At 41.5% G+C, this 19,580-nt stretch overlaps 1 protein-coding gene across 3 annotated transcripts in view; it reads right to left on the bottom strand.

Annotated features, from left to right (window-relative positions):
* BAG1 (BAG cochaperone 1) overlaps window positions 1-19,351 on the bottom strand; it is a 79,737-nt gene extending 60,386 nt beyond the window's left edge. For all 3 annotated transcript variants that reach the window (XM_083377175.1, XM_083377174.1, XM_083377176.1), the window contains exon 1: window positions 19,228-19,351. In XM_083377175.1, the coding sequence (XP_083233301.1) occupies window positions 19,228-19,276 (49 nt within the window). In that variant the 5' untranslated portion in view covers window positions 19,277-19,351. The remainder of the gene's footprint in view (window positions 1-19,227) is intronic.
* Window positions 19,352-19,580: the final 229 nt, after the last annotated feature.

Genomic DNA, 19,580 nt, shown 5'->3' with positions numbered 1-19,580 from the left:
TTCAGCTCTTCCACACGATCATCCAGGCGCTCAATACAGACTGCAAGCCCCTGAAATGCAGCTAAAATGTCTGCTCTTATTTCAGTATTCTTCTCCTCAATAAGTTCAGTTATTTACTGGGATTGTATTTTTAAAGCATCTTGTAAATCTTTTAATGTTAATGCGGGTGCGGGTGCCACAGGAGAAGGCATCAAAGCCTGTAATGAAGAATGCTGAACTGGTAAAGCACCAGCACTTCTAGGAACAGAAGCTTTGGTTGATTTAGAAGCCATCTTAACACCCAGTTAATTTCCGTTGCGCACTTTCACTTTCCACACCACTTGCAACTTTTTCTTTCAAAGTAAACCAGAGTTAAAGTTCAAATACTTGCTGTTTCAATATTCTCCTGCACAGCTCTCCCTGCATCCAAGTAATCCAAAGTTAATTGTTGATTGCAGGGATGGTTGCAGCATCCTGCTTCGCTCCAAAGCCTTGGAGCAGAGGAGTCCCCGAGTCCGGAGCAAATTCAGGCTTCGGGGGGGCTCTCACCCTTCAATCCCCAGAGTTAAAACTCTGGGGGTCTAGGGGAGCTCTACGGAAAGCAACGGGGCTGACAGCCAAAACGGCCGCCATCGACGGAGCCTTGCCACCCGGAAGTCCAACTAATAAAGTTCTTTATATCAATTAAATAGAAATAACTTTCTTACATTTGTCAATAATTTTTAGTTTATACATATTGTGGTTATTTTAACATTCAATCTTTATAGACAATCAATGTCCTAATTAGTTTTTCCCAATTTTTAGTTTCCCATTAATATTTAAGTTTAAAATTTAATATTTATAGTTTCCAAGTTTTAAATGACAATTCTCTTTATCACAATTCATCACAAAATCTAATATTCAGAATACACCTTATCTATTTAAATATATTCTATTTCTCACCATCTTACATCAACTAATCAATAATACAGTATAACATTATTTTCTATTAATTTCCAAATAACTTAAATTTAGTAACCAAAATTTTCACTTATTTCAACACTAAATACTCTTTTTCTCATCTACTATCTCATATTTAAGCTAGAAATTTTTATTATAACAGCTATGTATAAACATATTTATTACATTTATCAATAGATTTTTAGCTTATATCTATCTTAATTACTTTTACATTCAACCTTTATAAGCAAATCAATATTCGAGTTTAACTTTTAATATTTATAGTTCCAAGTCTTAAATCACCAGTTTTCTTTATCTCAGCTCATAAAAAAATCTAGTATTCAAAGTACTCATCTTGTCTATTTGCGTATGTTCTATTTTCATTCTCACTAATAAGTTAAAATCCCAATTTTTTCAGCCTTATTCTAGCTTTCTTTCACTGCCAACTCGCCTTCCATGTTTGTGCTTTTAAGTTGTCCAATAGATCTCCCTGTTATTTTATATATATTGTTTGAAGTAGAAAAGGCCATTTGGTTGCCATTTTTTGGAAGGACTAACAAATCGTCTTTATTTTTCCATCTTGACATAGTTATCCTGAAATGTTTATCTTCCTTTCAGTCTGTTCTTCTTGATCTTCAGGTTTCTTCTGGTTTATATAAAAAGTCTTTTCCTTTTTCCATGTTGTCAGTCTCTTTTCTCGGTTTTCCATTAACTGTATTTGTTGATCAATTGAATCTTCTATCATAGCATTTAATTGTTCCATTTCTTCTATTATATTCTGTGTAGTTGATTCTTTAGTTGTAATCAAAGTTTGGGTTCATATATCTGGGCTGACATCTTGTTCTTTTCTGTAGCTTATTTCATCAGCTTCTTATTTTATCACTGAGTATAGAACACAGCTGTGCTTCTCAGCTGGTATCTGTCAAGGTTGCAAAAGTCTTAACATAGTCTGGGCATCGAGCCATGTCTCCTTTAGACAATAACAAATTGTAATATCAGGTTTAGCCACAAAATGTCACCCATACCATTTAGAGCTTGTTGTTTTTTAGTCTGAAATTTTTATAATCCTTTTTCCAATTTTACTCCTTTTTTCTAAGTAGAAACCCAAATCTTCAATAAGAATAAAAAATCTTTTAGACCACAAATTTTAGAAGGATAAAGCTCTAGTTAAAATCAGGTTATTGTTGCAACATTTTAAACTCCCCTGGATAGTCAGTCACCACTGTTTTTAGAGGGTGGGATAGAATCTCCCTTCCCTCTCTTACAGGGGAAAAAATACTTTGGCAACTTATACAGGTGGAAAAAATAAGTAGGACTGAAGAGAGGTAAATCTCACCCAGTCTCATCCGTGCTACTTTGTAGGTGCCTGATGGTAAATTTGACTTCGGCTGTCAGCAGCCTAGTGACGGGCCATATTTCTATGGCTGGTCTTCTGTCCACCGGTTTGTAGGGCTGCCCCGGATCGAGCAGAAGGGCTATTGCCCTCCTGCAATCAAACGGGGACCACGTCCTTGCTGGTTGCCCCTACAGGGCAACTTTCGACTCTTTCCAGGGTCCCCCAGTGATGCGGAATCGGACGTGGAAGACAGAGCTCGCCCTCCAAACGTCCAAGCAGCAAACCAGAAGTCCAGAGAATCTTTTTTAAATACCAGCAAGGGCTTAGAATAATTCAGCATTCAATCAGTCAATTAGTATTTAAAACTAAAGGTCAAAAGGAAAAAATAAATATCAAAATGTAGGGTTTAAACAAAGGCAGGTTTAAAAAAATAGATAGCTAAATGGAAATGGTGGAGACCCGATGCTCTGGCCACTCCTATCCAAAATTAAAATAATCAACATTCCTCTTCAGGTAGGTCCACAGTTGTCCAAGGGTCATTTTGGATCATTCAACTCTAGAAAGCTATGTGCAGCCAAAAGACCAGCTTTAGCAGCAAATCAGCAGTATGGCAGCAGGTAGAAAAATCACTTTGTGATAAGAAACTAAACAAAACTCTTTTTCTGACTTAAGATTTTTTATTAAATCAGCAAAAAAAATTGAACATGAAAGTTTCTGTGCTTAAAACAGCTGTTTTCAGCACTTGTATTCACAAGCGTTTGTTCGGAGCTAGAGATAAAACATAGCCATATTTGCAGTATTTCACTTTGTGGGAAGCACACACTGGATATGAATAATTACAGTTTGAATACAAACTTCCTTGGCAAATGTTTGGCCTGGCTGCCCCACAAGTCATCTGAGTAATACTGTATGCTTATAGTTATTGTTATTGTAGATTAAAGCAGGTAAGAATGAAAGACTGTTGCTAACATGGGTTGTACTGTTAATTTTATTATGACATTTGTCACCTGTATTTTATTTGACTTCTAAATCCCATTTCTAAGCAAACTACAGGAATTCTGCATTTCAAATTTTCCTTGCAGAAAGTAATGATATCACTTTTAAGAATATCAGTAAGAACTGGACCGTAAAACAAGACATATATAACTCAACCTCACTAGAAACAAAAGGATTTATTTAATTTTAAACTTGGTTTTATACTACTCCATTTTACAACCAAGTATCATGTTCTCTTACACCACGGGTCAGCAACCCGCGGCTTCAGAGCCACATGTGGCTCTTTAAGCCGTCTCATGCGGCTCCCAGTCCTCCTCCACCATGTGCAGGTCTGAAAAAAAAGTGGGACTAAAAAAGTTCAACCAATCAATTCAAACTGCTCACAAAAAAACACCTCCCGAAGTTTGAATTGATTGGTTGAACTTCTTTGGTTTGTGGGACTGCCCACAAACCTCTTTGCTTCTTCGGACTGCACGTGGTGGCAGCAGAGGAAGAGACAGGAGGACTGGAAAGGTGAGTGGGCCCTTTTTCTACCTGCTGTGCAGGTGGGGGCAGCCAGTCTCGGGGTGCCCTGGGCCTGTCTCTTCCATGCCTGGCAGGTCTCCCCTTGCCCTGCTCTGCCGCCACCTCTCCTAGCCTGGGGGGGTTCCACCGGGAGTCTCAGAAGCTTCCCCTGTCGGCCTCCGCCTTTTGGCCATCCCCTTCTCTCAGCTGGCTAGCCTGAACTAAGAGGAGCTGAAGGCAGCAGCTCTGCAATCCTCCGCCGCCCCCTTCGTTTGGGCCAGGCAGCTGAGAGAAGGGGGCAGCGGAGGCTTGCAGAGCTGCTGCCTTCGGCTGCTTTTCTTTCAGGCCATACAGGCTCCACTGCCCCGTTCTCTCAGCTGCCTGGCCCAAACGAAGGGGGTGGTAGAGGCTTACAGAGCTGCTGCCCTTGGCTGCTTTTCTTTCAGGCCATCCAGTCTCCGCCGCCCCGTTCTCTCCGCTGCCTGGCCCGAACGAAGGGGGTGGCGGAGACTTGCAGAGCTGCTGCCTTCGGCTCCTCTTCACTCGGGCCAGGCAGCTGCATTAACCATAACTTTGCCAATATAAGGTCTGAAGCTCCTTGAAATTTCAATCCCACAGAAGTAATGGCTTCTGGATTTTGAAGCATCGTGTAATTAGCCCATTTAAGGTACTTTGATTCGAAAATTGTTGCCCTATGATGCACCTTTGTGGGTTACAGACATGAGTTTTACTAGTGTATAGGTAACTGCAAACTTAAAAGGTATAATAAGTCATTAAACTTAAAAATTAAATCTCAATCTTCACAAAAAATGGATGCTGGACTATTTGTGAAAAAATGAGATTAATTTTTCAAATGAGACTGAACTATTTCTGCTGCAGACATACATATCAACAGAATCCTTTCCTTTATAGCATCTCCAAATCATATACCTCTGCTTACAGCCATCTATCTATACATTGGCTCCCATCTTCACCTGATCTTTAATAAATTACTGGATATGTATTATGTTCCTTCTTGCTTCAAACACCCTACTATCATTCCAGTTCCCAAGAAACCCTCCATCAAGATGCTGAATGTCTACAGATTGATTGCTCTGACATTTGTAGTTATGAAGACCTTTAAAAGATTAGTGTTGCCTATATGAAAAATCATCATGAATCTGCTGTAAAACCCCTTGCAGTTTGCCTATCCAACAAATAGACTGGCAGATGATGCTGTCAATATGGTACTGCATTACACCTTGCAACATCCTGAATCTCCAGGGACCTATCATGAGTCCTTTTTGTAGACTTCAGCTCAGCACTCAATACCATCATTCCAGACATTCTTCTCTTTAAACTGACTCAGCTAGCTGTGTCTGTCCATGTTTGTAGGTGGATTATAAGCTTTTTGACAGATAGGAAGTAACTGAAAAACCTAGGGAAAATCACATCAAGTAACTGGACAATTAGCACAGGTGCCCTTCAGGGCTGTTTGCTCTCTCCATTATTCTTCTCTCTATATACCAATAACTGCATCTCTAAGAATATATTAAAGATTAACCAAAATTTCTTCCGTTTCAACATTTAATACATCCTTTCATGTCACTACATTTAAGTATATTAGTTACACTCTATCGTTCTTAACATATATAAATCTTAATCCTGTCATTTAAAGAATTCAATATTTCAATGTTAATATTCATACTTCTGTATTTTGTTTTGTTTTTAATTAGTCAGTATTTTTATCTAGTCATCAAAAACAATCTCTCGTAATCCAAGTGCAATCCTGTCTATTTTGATATTATCTATTTCAGGCCTCTTAAAAATCTCCATATTTCTTCAGTCTTATTCTTGCTTTCTTCCTTTGCCATATCATTTTTCACTTCTTTGCCTCAGGGTCATCAAAGCATTTTTGTGTTGTTATATCATATTGATGTGACCATCTAGTCTCCATTTTTGAAGGATTGAAAAGACTATTAACTAACAGCACCACATCTTCTTATCATTTTCACCTCTTGATATAACTGTCTTGGTCTGAATAAAAATTTTTCCACTTGTTTCCCATCATGATCTTTGAAAGACTGTATTTGTTGAATATTTAATTCTTTTGCCAATGTATTTGATTGTTCAATTTCTTCTGTTAAGTTCTATCCCAATAAAATATTAGTTGTAGTCAAAGTTTGAGTTTGTTTCTTTCAAATGCTTTCTAATTCTTTTCCAAAAGCTCTTATTTCATCGCCAGTTGTAGAGAGGAACTGATAGGTTTGGTAAGATATTTCCCACATAGCATAGATTTGTTTTTGAAACTCTTCCATAGTGGAGTTTCACATCTGGTGTTCAAGGTTAATCTTATCTTGTTTTCCTTAAATGTTTTCTTGATTTTTTTTAAAGAGAAAGTCAGATTGCAGATTGCAGTTTCAGGTTTAGCCACTGAGTGTCCCCCAAGTAATTTGAAAATTCTTTTCTTTTAGTTCATTTCTTTTTTCAACGCTTTTTTAAAAAAAAACACCCTGGGCTTGCCTGCCGCTTATTTGAGGGGTGGGTTGAATTCCCCCCTCCCTCTCCACAGGGGGGAAAGTACTTAACAGCTTGTTTAGGTGAAAAGAAGAAGATTAAGGTATAAGAGAGTAATCTTACCCCCGTCTCTTCCACGCTGCTTTAATGTTGCCTGATGGTAAGTTTGACTTCGGCTGTCTACAGCCTAGTAACTGGCCATATTACTATGGCCAGTCTTTTGTCTGCCGGTACGAAGGGAATACAGGCATTAACGGGGGGGGAGTTGCGGCTCCCCCGCGTTTCTGCAAAAGCCCCTTCTATCTGGTCACCCCTCCAAGGAGACTCTTCGGTCCTTTTAGGATCCCCCAGAGATGCAAATCATGACAGCTGGCTTGGCAAACCGGAAATCCATTTGTACTTCTATAACTATCTGGTTTTGTATAGCAACTAAACAGTACAAGTACTGACTCCAAAAGATAGTTAGGACTGCAGAAAAAACAACTGCAACCAGCTTGCCTTCATAGAGGACCTCTATATTGCACGGGTCAGAAGAAGGGCTGAGAAATTATCTACATAGCTCTCATATCTTGGACATAAACTGCTTCAACTGTTTCCCTTGGGATGCTGCTTCAGGGAATTGCTCAGATTGAAGAAGCTACGTTTGAAGCTTCTTCAAGAAGAGAGACATCCTGTTCCTGTTTTCCAGCGAGCAGTCTGAAGATTTGGAATGCCAAACTCTTCGGCTGGAATTTCTTTTTGTTGGGGACCCTAAGGGGCCAGAACCCACCCTGAAGGGGTGGAATGAGGGAAGGAAATCTCAGGGACTTAGGAGAGACGGTGGTCTCTCCAAATGGTCCAGGAGAAGCCTCCCAGAAACCAACAGAAGAAAAGGCTGACTAACTGCATGTTCAGCCATAGTTGGAGACAACAGAAGTCATAAGCGTTTAAATTAAGCGGATTTAAAACAGCATGCTTGAATCTGGGTAAGAATATTGATTTTCTCTATCCTACTTATTTTCCTGAATAAGAAACTCCCCAAAATAAGAGATCTCCAAAGAAGGAAAGGAGGAGGGGGATTCTGCTCCCTCCTTTTGGTTATCGGAAGCGGCAAAACTTACCCTTTAGAGAGAGAAAAAAGACTAGAAAGACCTGAAAAATAAGCAAACGCTGACACCTGCTGGTGGGTGAGGATTTTTTTTCTCTGACCCTCAAAGTTTTTAGAAAATGCAGCTGTGTAAACAAAGTGAGAGTAACAAAGCTAAAGCATAGAATACTTCACAAAAGGAAACATATGATAAGCAGCAACAATTTCAAAGGACAATGACTTTAAACTACAAAGAAATGCAGAATAACCTTGAGAGCATGAATCAACTTATTTCCAACTTAATTTCACTCCAAGAAATTTCCCAGGAAAATACTGTAGAGATGACTGAACATAATTCTGAGGATAGACTTAAAGATGGAACCATATTAAATAAAAAATCATGATTTAATCCAAATGGGAAATATTTGAATGCATCCAAGCAACTTTGAAGATAAGGGAAAGAATGAGAAAAAAATCTTTACAGGGAAACAAATGATGCAGCAAAACTTACTGGTTAAGAAAGGCAATGGCCAGAGAAAAAAGAATAAAATGGAAATCAAGAAAATAGATGGAACTTATCAGAGACAATACTTAAAAAAGAAACATTTGTTTGAATATGGCTAAAGAAATGGAATGATTTTTTTCTTTTTTTCCCCTTAATATATATTTTTTTCTTTGTTAAAAAAAGTTGAAATAATTTAAACAATGCAAATGTTTTAGTTATTTAAATGTGATAAGAAAAGCATAAAAAATGTGTTTTGAATGAGTTAAAGGATTAGATGATTAGAACTATTAAATGGAATGGTTAAAATTTAAATAGATTAAATACATTCCTAGCTATGGTCAAAAAGAATAAGAAATTGAGGGAATAAATATATATTAAATTAGGAGGGATACATACTTTAAGTTGTATGTTATTTTTTGTATCTCAGTGCTCTTGTCTTTCTTTTTTCCCTTTTCTTTCTTTTTCTTTTCTTTTTTCTTCTTTTTTCTCTCTCTCCTTTCTTTTTCTTTCTACTTTTTTTACTTATTAAGAAATATAAAATTATGAGAGGGCTTATATAGAAAAAACAGAATTAAATCCACCAATGTAAATATAGTTAACTGTTGAAAAAATTGTCACTAGTAAGAATATTTAGAACTTGGGGGGAGAAATAAGCTGAAATAAACATGGTAACAGGATTTTCAATGAGGCAATTAAAATGACAAATAGGATTATTGAAATTATGTACTTAATTGTTAATTAAAATAATGAGAATTGTTTTAATCTAATGTTTTGCAAAGAAAGATACTTTGGGGGAAGGGGAAATCAAATGAAATTAACATATGGAATATAGTTCATAGAAAATAATTGTTAAAGATTGTCTTATAAATCTTTTTTCTTACCCAGACAACATACTGTTTACAAATTACTGATTTATGTTATGTTAAAAAAATTCTAATAATATATATATATACAAAAAAATGAAGCTTCTTCAAGAAGAGAAATGTTTCAAACCCAAAAAAGAAAAAGTCCAGTTGCCACAACTCAACTTATTTATTTATTTATTTAATTAGTTTTATATACCGCCCTATTCCCGAAGGAATCAGGGAGGTTTATAGGGCAAAATTTAAAAGACAATATAAAAGTTGAAATAGAAATAGAATTAAAATGAATTAAATTAATTAATAGCCCAACAAATTAAAACAAAGTTTAAAAACTTAAAACCCCTCAGTCCAGGCCAGATAGATCAAAGAACCAGGTTTTCAGGTCCCAGCGAAACGAAGGTCAGGGGCGGTCCGGAGTTCCACAGGCAGATCATTCCATAGGGCAGGCGCGCCCAGAGAGAACACCGTCCCTCTGGGGATCACCCGCCGGCACTCCCTGACCAGTGGCACCCTAAGGAGGCCCTCCCTATGGGAGTGCACAGGACGATGGGAAGTTGATGCTGGCAGCAGGTGCTCCCTAAGATAATCCAGGCCCATGCCATTTAGGGCTTTATAGGTCATCACCAGCACCTTGAATCTCACCCGGAGGAAAACTGGAAGCCAATGCAGCTTGCGGAGAAGAGGCGTTACACGGGAGTATCGGGAGACTCCCATCACAACTCGCACGGCTGAATTCTGCACCAGCTGAAGCCTCTGAGTGGTCCTCAAGGGCAGCCCCATGTAGAGAGTGTTGCAGTAGTCTAACTGGGAGGTCACGAGCGCATGAGTGACTGTGCGTAGGGCATCTCGGTCCAGAAAGGGCCGCAACTGGAACATCAGGCGAACCTGGGCAAAAGCCCCCATGGTCACGGCTCCTATATGATCTTCCAAACTGAGCCGTGAATCCAGGAGGACGCCCAAGTTGCGAGCCCTATCAACGGGGGGTAACACCCCACCCCCCATAGTTAGCAATGGACAAAGCTGGTTCTCCCAAGATGCTGGTATGCACAGCCACTCAGTCTTGGCGGGATTGAGACGAAGCCTGTTTCTCCCCATCCAAACCCGAACCGCCTCTAGGCAACGGGACATCACGTTGCGGGCATCACTGGGTTGGTTTGGGGTGGAAAGAAAGAGCTGGGTATCATCAGCATACTGATGATACCCCACCCTGAAACCACGAATCAGCTTACCCAGCGGCTTCATGTAGATGTTGAACAAGAGGGGAGAGAGGACCGACCCCTGAGGAACTCCACAAATGAGAGGCCTCGGGGTGGATCTCTGCGACTGCGAGCGGCCCAGGAGGTAGGAGAACCACTGTAAAACAGTGCCCCCCACTCCCAACCCCGAGACGCTGCAGTAGGATATCATGGTCGATGGTATCAAAAGCCGCTGAGAGATCTAACAGGACTAGGACAGAAGAACAACCCCTGTCCTGAGCCCGCCAGAGATCATTCACCAGCACGACCAATGCCGTCTCCGTGCTGTACCTGGGCCTAAAGCCCGATTGGTACAGGTCTAGATAATCAGTTTCCTCCAGGAACAAAGGAAGCTGATGCGCCACCATGCTCTCGACAACCTTCGCTAAAAAGCGATGGTTGGAGACAGGACGATAGTTGTTCAAAATAGCCAGGTCCAGAGCAGGCTTCTTGAGGAGGGGCCTCACCACCGCTTCCAGACAACTACTTAGATAACTGAGAATATTTATTGATACTGAGATTGCTACTTTTTCACATTAGGATCTGAACAAAAACTATAGCAGTTTATCCCAGAGATTTTTTTAAAAAAAACCTCTATTACAGGTTGGAAATTATCTGAGTAGATTAAAATATAACAAAAATAAGTGTCTATATAGATTATTCAAATTAAAATTTCATTGGATATTACTTTTACCCTAAAACTTCCCTATTTTCCATATATAAAAAAGCAAAACTTTTTTTTTAAAAAAGCCTTCACTTTTCCAATTCTGTTACACTGTTTCTTGACAGAGCTTTTCAACCAGTGGTACGGGTACCACCTCTGGTACATTGGCACCTGGCAGGTGGTACGTGACCATCCTAGAAAGGTGGTAGCAGGGGAGGGGAATGGCAGTACCACATAAGCCTGAGCGAGAGATGGCTGGAGCTGCAGGGATCTCAGGGCTCAATGGAAGTGTCAGGATCAGCGCCAGTCTCCAGCTGGAGCTCGGCACTGATCCTGGCGCTTCTGAGCCCAGAAGGACTGCCAATCAGCTGGAATGTTGCAGCATCTCCAGGGTCTTGTGATTTACATTCAAATGCTTGGCAACTGATTCATATTTATGATGGTCAGTGTCCCGGGGTCATGTGAAGTGACCAAAACCTGCTGCAACCACCTAGCAGACGGGGGGAATAAAAACCAAACATCCCCACCCCCCACCCCCATTGCCAATTCTCAACAGAAATGCTCACAACAATGAAAACCTCAGACAGGAGGAAGAGCGCCACCAGGTGGGCAGGTAGGTGTTTTGCTCGGCTGTGGCTTGGGTGGCACTTTTTTCAGTGCCACTGTAACTTTGAACAGTCACTAAGCCAACTGTTGTAAGTCAAGGACTATCTGTACTTCATCACTTTTTTCCTTTTTTTTTTGGGTCATCAAGTTTTTGACACCTTGCTAGGTGACTGGTGGTACTCGGATGTTGCCATATCTTAAAAGTGGTACAATGGATGAAAAGGTTGAAAAGCCCTGTCTTAAGAGACAGAAAAAGTTATGGCAGTAGAGGCAGAAATAGGAATTAATATAGGAATTAATGTAAACATTAGACTATGGGTTTGGGAAACTATATCTGTAACCAAACAGGCTGTTGTTAAAGCACTCCTCCTTAACCCCAATTCATCCTCTGATTTAGCTTCAAACAACTCAGTGAATTAACTCAAAGAGGGCTAAGCTCCTTATGTGAAAAATGGCTTATAATTCATAATTTGGTTAATTATGACTTACTGAATAAACCATAATTGACTGGGTTCATATAATTTACTAAACTTATAATTAAATGAACCACTGTTTGTGTCTGTGTGTGTGTGTGCCCATTTTATCTCCAAAGCCCATAAATTTTAAATGAAAACAGACATACATGAAGAAAAAGAAGTGTCCCCGGCAATCTAAGAAAATAGGGGAACTCAGGCACTGCACAGGTTATGTAGAAAGTAAACATAGGGTCAGTCATAAAGGACTCAAATGTCTACACCAGGGCTTTTCAACCGTGGTACGCGTATCACTAGTGATACGTGAACAGCTGGCTGGTGGTACGCGAGCCCTAGCTAATTGTAGTGGGGCTACAGCTGATACAGCCACCCAGAAGCATGGATCAGCTGTAGCCTGGCCCTGATCCTGGAGCTTCAGTTAGCAAGCAGCTTGTTTTCCAGAAGCGCAAGCAAGTGAGCTGGGTAGGAGCCCAGGATCAGCGTCTGCAGCTACAGCTAAACCGTGCTTCTGCGGAGCCACCCAGAAGCGTGGGTCAGCTGTAGCTGCACACGCCGATCCTGGGCTCCTGCCCAGCTCACTTGCTTGCAGAAAACATGCTGCTTGCAAGTTGCATTGTCCCAGGGAGATCACGTGATCCCCTTTTGCATGATCCCCTTTCCTTCTGAGAAGGAAAGTCAAGCTGGATTCAAACAACTCTGGGACTAACTTAACAACTGCAGGGATTCACTGAACAAACATGGCAAGAGAAATTTGTAAAATGGGGCAAAATTACAATGGCTGAGCGGCTCTGGAGCGCCGCTGTGGGGAACCTACTTGCGATCTCCCCCGGGATTCAGTTTCCCCCTCGGGCAAAGGGGAGACAGAGCGACTCCCCACCTTCCCAGCCAGGCTGCTCGGATGCGGGCGGGGAGGACTTGCGTTCTCCAGAAACAAACTCCACTGGGGTGCCACGGGTGGATCCAGCGGAGAGATCCAGGCAGCTCTGGCCCGTGACCCCCGCCCATCCCTTTACCTGGCTGTAGAGCAGGGCTTTTCAACCAGTGGTACGGGTACCACCTGTGGTACATTGTCACCTAGCAGGTGGTACATGACCATCCTAGAAAAGTGGTAGCGGGGGAGGGGAATGAGTTGAACCAGTGGCAGCACCACAGAAGCCTAAGCAAAAGATGGCTGGAGCTAGGCAACTGGTGGTACTCGCATGTTGCCATATCCTAAAAGTGGTACAATGGGTGAAAAGGTTGAAAAGTCCTGATGTAGAGCTCAGTCAGCGACATGGCCAGGCCAGTGGGGCGCACAGCCGAACGGGTGCAAAGCAGAGGAGTTACGTCTGCAGGCAGCCCTGGAGCCGAAGTGGTGGCCAGGGGAGCGAGGGCATGGGAAGGGCATTCCGACAGCCGGTGCACCACACAGAGAAGCGCCCACGACCTTTGCCTGGCCTCAGCCCGAATTCTCTACCTGGCGGCCATCAAAGGGAAGTTAGTGGGCAGGAGCAGCTGCTGCCCGGCGAGGCGGGGAATGCACCGCTCCCTCATGGCCAGGTAGGGGAGGTGCTGGGCCTGGCAGGGGGAGGCGGCCGCCCGGCTCCACTTCCCTGCACTCGCCTGGTTCCCTGCACTCTGCCAGCTGAGCCCGGGAAGCCAGGGTGCACCGCCCCAGATGGGGCCTCGCGGTGGTGTGGCCAAGCTGCGGAGGGCTGGGCCAGATACCCTCGGGGGAGCCCTCTGGCTCTTCTCCCCCGGAGCGCTCCCAGGAGCCCTTTCCTTGAACTCCCCGGCCAAAGCCGCGCTTCTGCTCCTGGCCCTCCTGGCTTCCACAGAGGTTCTGAGGCAGTGCGGCAGGCGGCCTTCCTCTCCTGCGAATAAGGCCATAATAAGGCATCCTGCACCTGAGTCCCATCTTTTTTACACAAACACACACACACACTTTTCCCATACAGGATCAAAAAGAGGAGCAGCCCCGAGTCTCTACCTGTCAGGTAGTAAAGTGGCATCCTGACGTCCATGGAGAAACCCCCTTGTCCTTCCGGGAACATTAAGGAGCTCCAGCAAGACCAGGTCCCCCGATTCCCACAATTCCTCTTGGTGAAAGAGGCCACCAAGCCCGGTTGAGAAAGCTGCCTTGTCTCTCCTTTTTTCTTTTTTTTAAAACTCCCCTGGAGTGATCTGTCAGACAATTTTACCGGCTGACCAAATGGGGAGGGAGGGAAAGGGAAAGTATGCGGATGGGGAAGGGAAGGAAAAAAAATAAATGGATGGAAAAGGGAAGGAAAGAAAAGGAAAGGGAAGAGAGAAATATGAGAGAAAGCAAGGAAGAAGAGAGAGTAGGAAAGAGAGGGAGAAAGGTGAGGAAAGAAGGAAAGAGAAAGGGTGAAAGGTGAGAGGAAGGAAGGAAGGAAGGAAGGAAGGAAGGAAGGAAGGAAGGAAGGAAGGAAGGAAGAATGGGACAGAGGGAGGGAAGACACCCACCCCAGTTCCACCTCCCTCTACCAGAGACTCACGGATTTGCCCCCCCCCCCCAGACATCCTACAACCTGAGTGATGAGCTGGCCATGCCCCCACCAGCCATTGACTTTGCTTGTCAAAAAGTTGCAAAAGGTGATCACATGACCCTGGGACATTGAACATCATAATTATGAATCAGTTGCCAAGCATCCAAATGTAAATCACATGACCCTGGGGATGCTGCAACAGTCTAAGTGTGAAAAAAAATGGTCATAAATCACTTTTTCAATGCCGTTGTAACTTCGAACAGTCACTAAGCGAATTGTTGTAAGTCAAAGACTACCTGTACTTTATCATTTTTTTCCTTTTTTTGGTGGGGGGGTGTCAAGTTTTTGACACCTTGTTGGGCAACTGGTGATACTTGGATATTGCCTTATCCTAAAAGTGGTACTGTCAGGACCCACCCCAATCCACGTCTTAGGAAAACAAAAACTCTTGGAGTCAGTTCTAGTCCAAAAGGAATTTTTACTAGGACATGCTTGGTTGTGGAAATACAAGACAGGACTTGGTATTGTTTTACAGATTGAAACTTTATAAAGAGTTCACGGTTCAACCCCCGTTTCCTCAACCCCATTTGGTCAGCCCATCATTTTACTTCATGTCATGCCTTTCGTGGGAAAAAGGGAACTTTGAATCTTTATGGTTATTGCCTTCTTCCTTTACAGATTCAAATGGAGACACAGGCCAGATGCCTTCTTCCCTAACCCTCCCCTTTGTTCTCCCAGTTCAAAAGGTTTCCCTTGGTCTTTGAAATAACCTAAGGCAGGCTGAATCCACAAGCGCTCCTCCTTCCTCGGGAGATGGCAGAATCCATGGGGGGGATAATGTTTTAAACATACATTTATGAATGTGATATAAATGGATTCTGACAGGTACAATGGTTGAAAAGCCCTGGTCTATACACCAATGCACAGAGTATGAACAGTAAGCAGGGTGAACTAGAAATTCAGGTAAATGAGGGCGAATATGATATTATTGCAATTATGGAAACATGGTGGGACGAAACCCACAAATGGAACACACAGCTAGAGGGATTTAAATTATTTAAAAGAAACAGACCAAACAAAAGAGAAGGTGTAGTTGCTCTCTATATAAGAAATAACTATATCTCTACAGAAATAGAGCACAACAATGATGAAAACAGTCTTGAATGCATTTAAGTCAATATAAAAGGGAGAAGAAAACATTGCCAAAGGTGCATACTATAGGCCACCCAACCAAACAGAAGAAATAGATGAACTTTTTGCTAGTCAGATAACTAAGGTATGTAGGAAGCACATCACAATAGTAATGGGGGACTTTAATTACCCTGACATCAACTGGGAGATAAACTCTACACCAAGTGGAAGATCAAACAGATTCCTGACAAACCTAGCAGACAACTTTGTCTCCCAAAAAGTAGAGAAGGGAACTAGGGGATTAGCCATATTTGATCTAACCTTCACTAACAGAGATGAAATGATAGAAGGTGTTGAAGCCACAGGAAATTTGGGGGAAGTGATCATGCAATATTGGAATTCAACATTCTGGAAGCACAAGCAACAGAACATAGTCAAGCTAGAGTCTTGGACTTTAAAAGAGCTAATTTCAATAAACTGAGAGAGAGCTTGGGAAGGATTCCATGAATGAGAATCCTAAAGGGGAAAACAACTCAAGAAGCTTGGGAAATTTTGAAAAGTGAGATAATAAAAAGCCTAGTCTAGCACAATATCAACAAAGAAAAATAATACCTCTCAAAAGAAAACAGCATGGCTGCATAAAGAACTCTCTGATAAATTGAAAGATAAAAAAGACAAGTATTAAAAGTGGAAAGAGGGGTACATAACTAAGGCAGAATATCAGCAAATAGCCCGTGCCTGCAAAGAAGAAGTGAGGAAAGCTAAGGCTCAAAATGAACTAAGGCTTGTGACCAAAGTCAAAAATAACAAAAAAGCTTCTTTCAAGATGTAAAAAACAAGAAAAAAGTTAAGGAAATGATTGTTCCATTAGTGGGGAAAAGTGGCAAGAAAGTGACAAGAAACAGGGAGAAAGCAGAACTATTTAACTTGTTTTTTGTATTTGTCTTTACACAAAGGGAAAGAACAGTCCAACCTTTCAAAAACAGTACCATAAAAACAGAATAGAAACACAAGTTAAGATAGGCAAGAAAATGATAAGTGAGTACCTGTCCAGCCTAGACAAGTTCAAATCACCAGGACCAGATGGATTACACCCCAAGGTTCTCAAGGAACTGGCAGATGTGATCTCAGAACCACTGAACTATATTTTTCAAAGATTCTGGAGCACTGGGGAACTACTAGAGAATTGGAAAAGAGCTGATGTAGTTCCCATCTTCAAAAAAGGAAAAAAATAGATCCAGGAAACTACAGACCTATCAGCCTGACCTCAATACCTGTTAAGATTCTGGAAAAGATAATCAAACAATGAATCAGTGAATACCTAAAGGCAAACAAAGTCATTACTAAAAGCCAACATGGGTTTGTCAAAAACAGATCATGCCAGAAAAATCTTATTGCATTCTTTGACCAAGTGACAAAATTAGTGAACCAGAGGAATGCTGTGGATATAATTTAATTGGACTTCAATAAGGCATTTGATAAAGTAGATCACAACCTACTTGATAAGATAGAAAAATGTGGGTTAGACAGCATCACCACCAGATGGATTCATAGGTGGCTGACACGCAGTGTGTGGTCCTCAACGGAATTGCATCCATGAAGGAAGTATGTAATGTGGTGCCCTAGGGCTCTGCTGTGGGTCCAGTGCTCTTCAACATCTTCATCAATGATTTGGACGAGGGGATAGATGGGGAACTCATCAAATTTGCAGACGACACCAAGCTGGCAGGAATAGCAAATACTCCAGAAGATAGGCTTAAAATACAGGAGGATCTGGACAGACTCGAACACTGGGCGCTATCTAACAAAGTCAAATTCAATGGTGAAAAAAGTAAGGTTCTACATTTAGGCAGGAAAAACCAAATGCACAGGTATAGTATAGGTGGTACCTTGCTTAATAGTAGTGACTGTGAAAGGGATCTTGGAGTCCTAGTGGACAATCACTTAAATATAAGCCAGCAGTGTGCTGCAGCTGCCAAAAAAGTCAACACAGTACTAGGCTGAATTAACAGAGGGACAGAATCAAGATCACGTGAAGTACTAATACCAATTTACAATGCCTTGGTAAGGCCAGACTTGGAATACTGCATTCAGTTTTGGTCACCACGATGTAAAAAAGATGTAGAGACTCTAGCAGTGTTCCAATATCTCAGGGGCTCCCACAAAGAAGAGGGAGTCAAGTTATTCTCCAAAGCACCTGAAGGCAGGACAAGAAGCAATGGACTGAAACTAGTCAAGAAGAGAAGCAACTTAGAACTAAGGAGAAACTTCTTTATAGTTAGAACAATTAACCAGTGGAACAACCTGCCTCCAGAAGTGGTGAATGCTCCAATACTGGAAGTTTTTAAGAAGAGACTGGACAGCCATTTGTCTGAAATGGTATAGGGTTTCCTGCCTGAGCAGGGGGTTGGACTAGATGACCTCCAAGATCCCTTCCAACTTCTTATTATTATTAGTTTAGCGACTGCTCAGTTACAACCACATTGCAAAATGTGACCTACGACCATTTTTCAGTTATGACCCTTGCAGCATCTCTATGGTCATATGATCAAATTTAAGATGCTTAAAAGCTTACTCATATTTATGACAATTGAAGTGTCTTAGGGTCATGTGATCATTTTTTGTGACCTTCTGACAACCAAAGTTAATGGAAAAGCCAGATTCACTTAACAACCATGTTACTAACTTAACAACTATAGCGATTCACTTAACAACTTTGGCAAGAAAGGTTGTAAAAGGGAGCAAAATTCACTTAAGTGCCTTGTCAACTGTGGTCATAAACTGAGGGTTATCTGTACAATCCTTGGTATGCCATACAAAACCAAATAGGACCATTAAGGTGATAAATGAGATAAGCCATAATTTGTTTAGTTTTAGTTTAATGTGATAACCAACCAATAATTGATTGTTATATGAGTGATGGATTGTTACATTTTTTTTTACAGGGAAGGCTAGTAATTGTATTGTGAATTACAGTCACTTGAGGTTTATTCACTACAATTATAAATCTTTTTATGCCAGTACACACTATGAATTATGAGTTAGCATCTCAGTACTATTTCCAATAATTCTATAACATTGGTCACTGTTACTAGATTATAATCTAGATTTTGGAAAATAGGGTATTTAGTTGCTAAAGCCACCTAGTTGACTGTCAGTAATAAAGCTATTATTGTTCCTACTTGTTGCTACATTTCATAATTTATAGAATTATTATTTTAATTACATTAATTTTAAAAATTAATTAATAATATTTAACAGTCTGACGGACCACTCTTTAGGAGCAGCATGACCAATTCATCCTAAATATGTTTTCGAACAGCCATGTTTTTACAGTTCTATGAAACTATATTAAGGACAGTATGTTCCAGATATCCAGGTATAAGCTATTCCAAAGGCACAGTTCTTGAGTTTTGCCCAACCAGATAAAGTGTAAATCCAGTCACTGTATATGCCTCATCTAATTGTTAACTTTACACGCATGTATGAGAAGTCTAATTCAGCCTTCCCAACCTAGTTGCTATGGTAGAACTACAACTGACATGCATATCAAGATCATCAAGAGCACTGTCATATGAGATGATGGGCTCTGTAGACCAGCATCAGGTTAGTAAAAGCTGCTCTAAGCAAGTAGTAGTCGAAATTTGGTTTTACCAGTTTTTTATTTATGCACGAACTCACCAAAATACAGTATGGCTACTTCCACTGGGAGAAGTAATTACCGGGCCAACTGGTAGATTAAATTCGAAAGAAATGGGAATAGGATGGGGAAATGGAGGCGAAAACTGCACAAGAGATACGAAGAGAATTCCTGTACAGTTTCTGTGGACACTCTACCTCACAAACCCGCGAGGCTGCGACAGTCAGGCATCAGAGGCCGCAACAAGTCAGCGAGGAAGACTTACCTACTCCCTCCTTTTCCCGTTTTCTGGCATGGCTTCTTACCGTATGTGACCGTTACTATCATGGCCGACCGCTCGTAAGGCCCCGCCATTCCTCTTGTCCACCTCTCCGCTCGAGTTGCCTCTGATGCCCAGCAGCTGGTTCTCCTTCCTTTAAATGCGGAAACTGCCCGGCGCCTAGAAAAAAAAGGGAAGAAGGGGTGTGACGCCAGAAAACTTCCGATAACCAGCCCCTCATCCTGATAGCAGCGATTGGAGGGCAAAGAAATACCGCCTTCTTTGTCCTACAAATAAGGTACTGCAAGATATTTCTGAGAACCAAGTTCAAGCAGCATTTAGACGTTCATTGTGTAGAAAGAAAATTGTTAGCTGACAGTTTATTCCATTACACGATTT

The sequence above is a fragment of the Vipera ursinii genome (genome assembly GCF_947247035.1).
Source record: "Vipera ursinii genome assembly, chromosome: Z".
Classification (NCBI taxonomy): domain Eukaryota; kingdom Metazoa; phylum Chordata; class Lepidosauria; order Squamata; family Viperidae; genus Vipera; species Vipera ursinii.
This window is presented reverse-complemented; position numbering and strand designations above follow the sequence as displayed.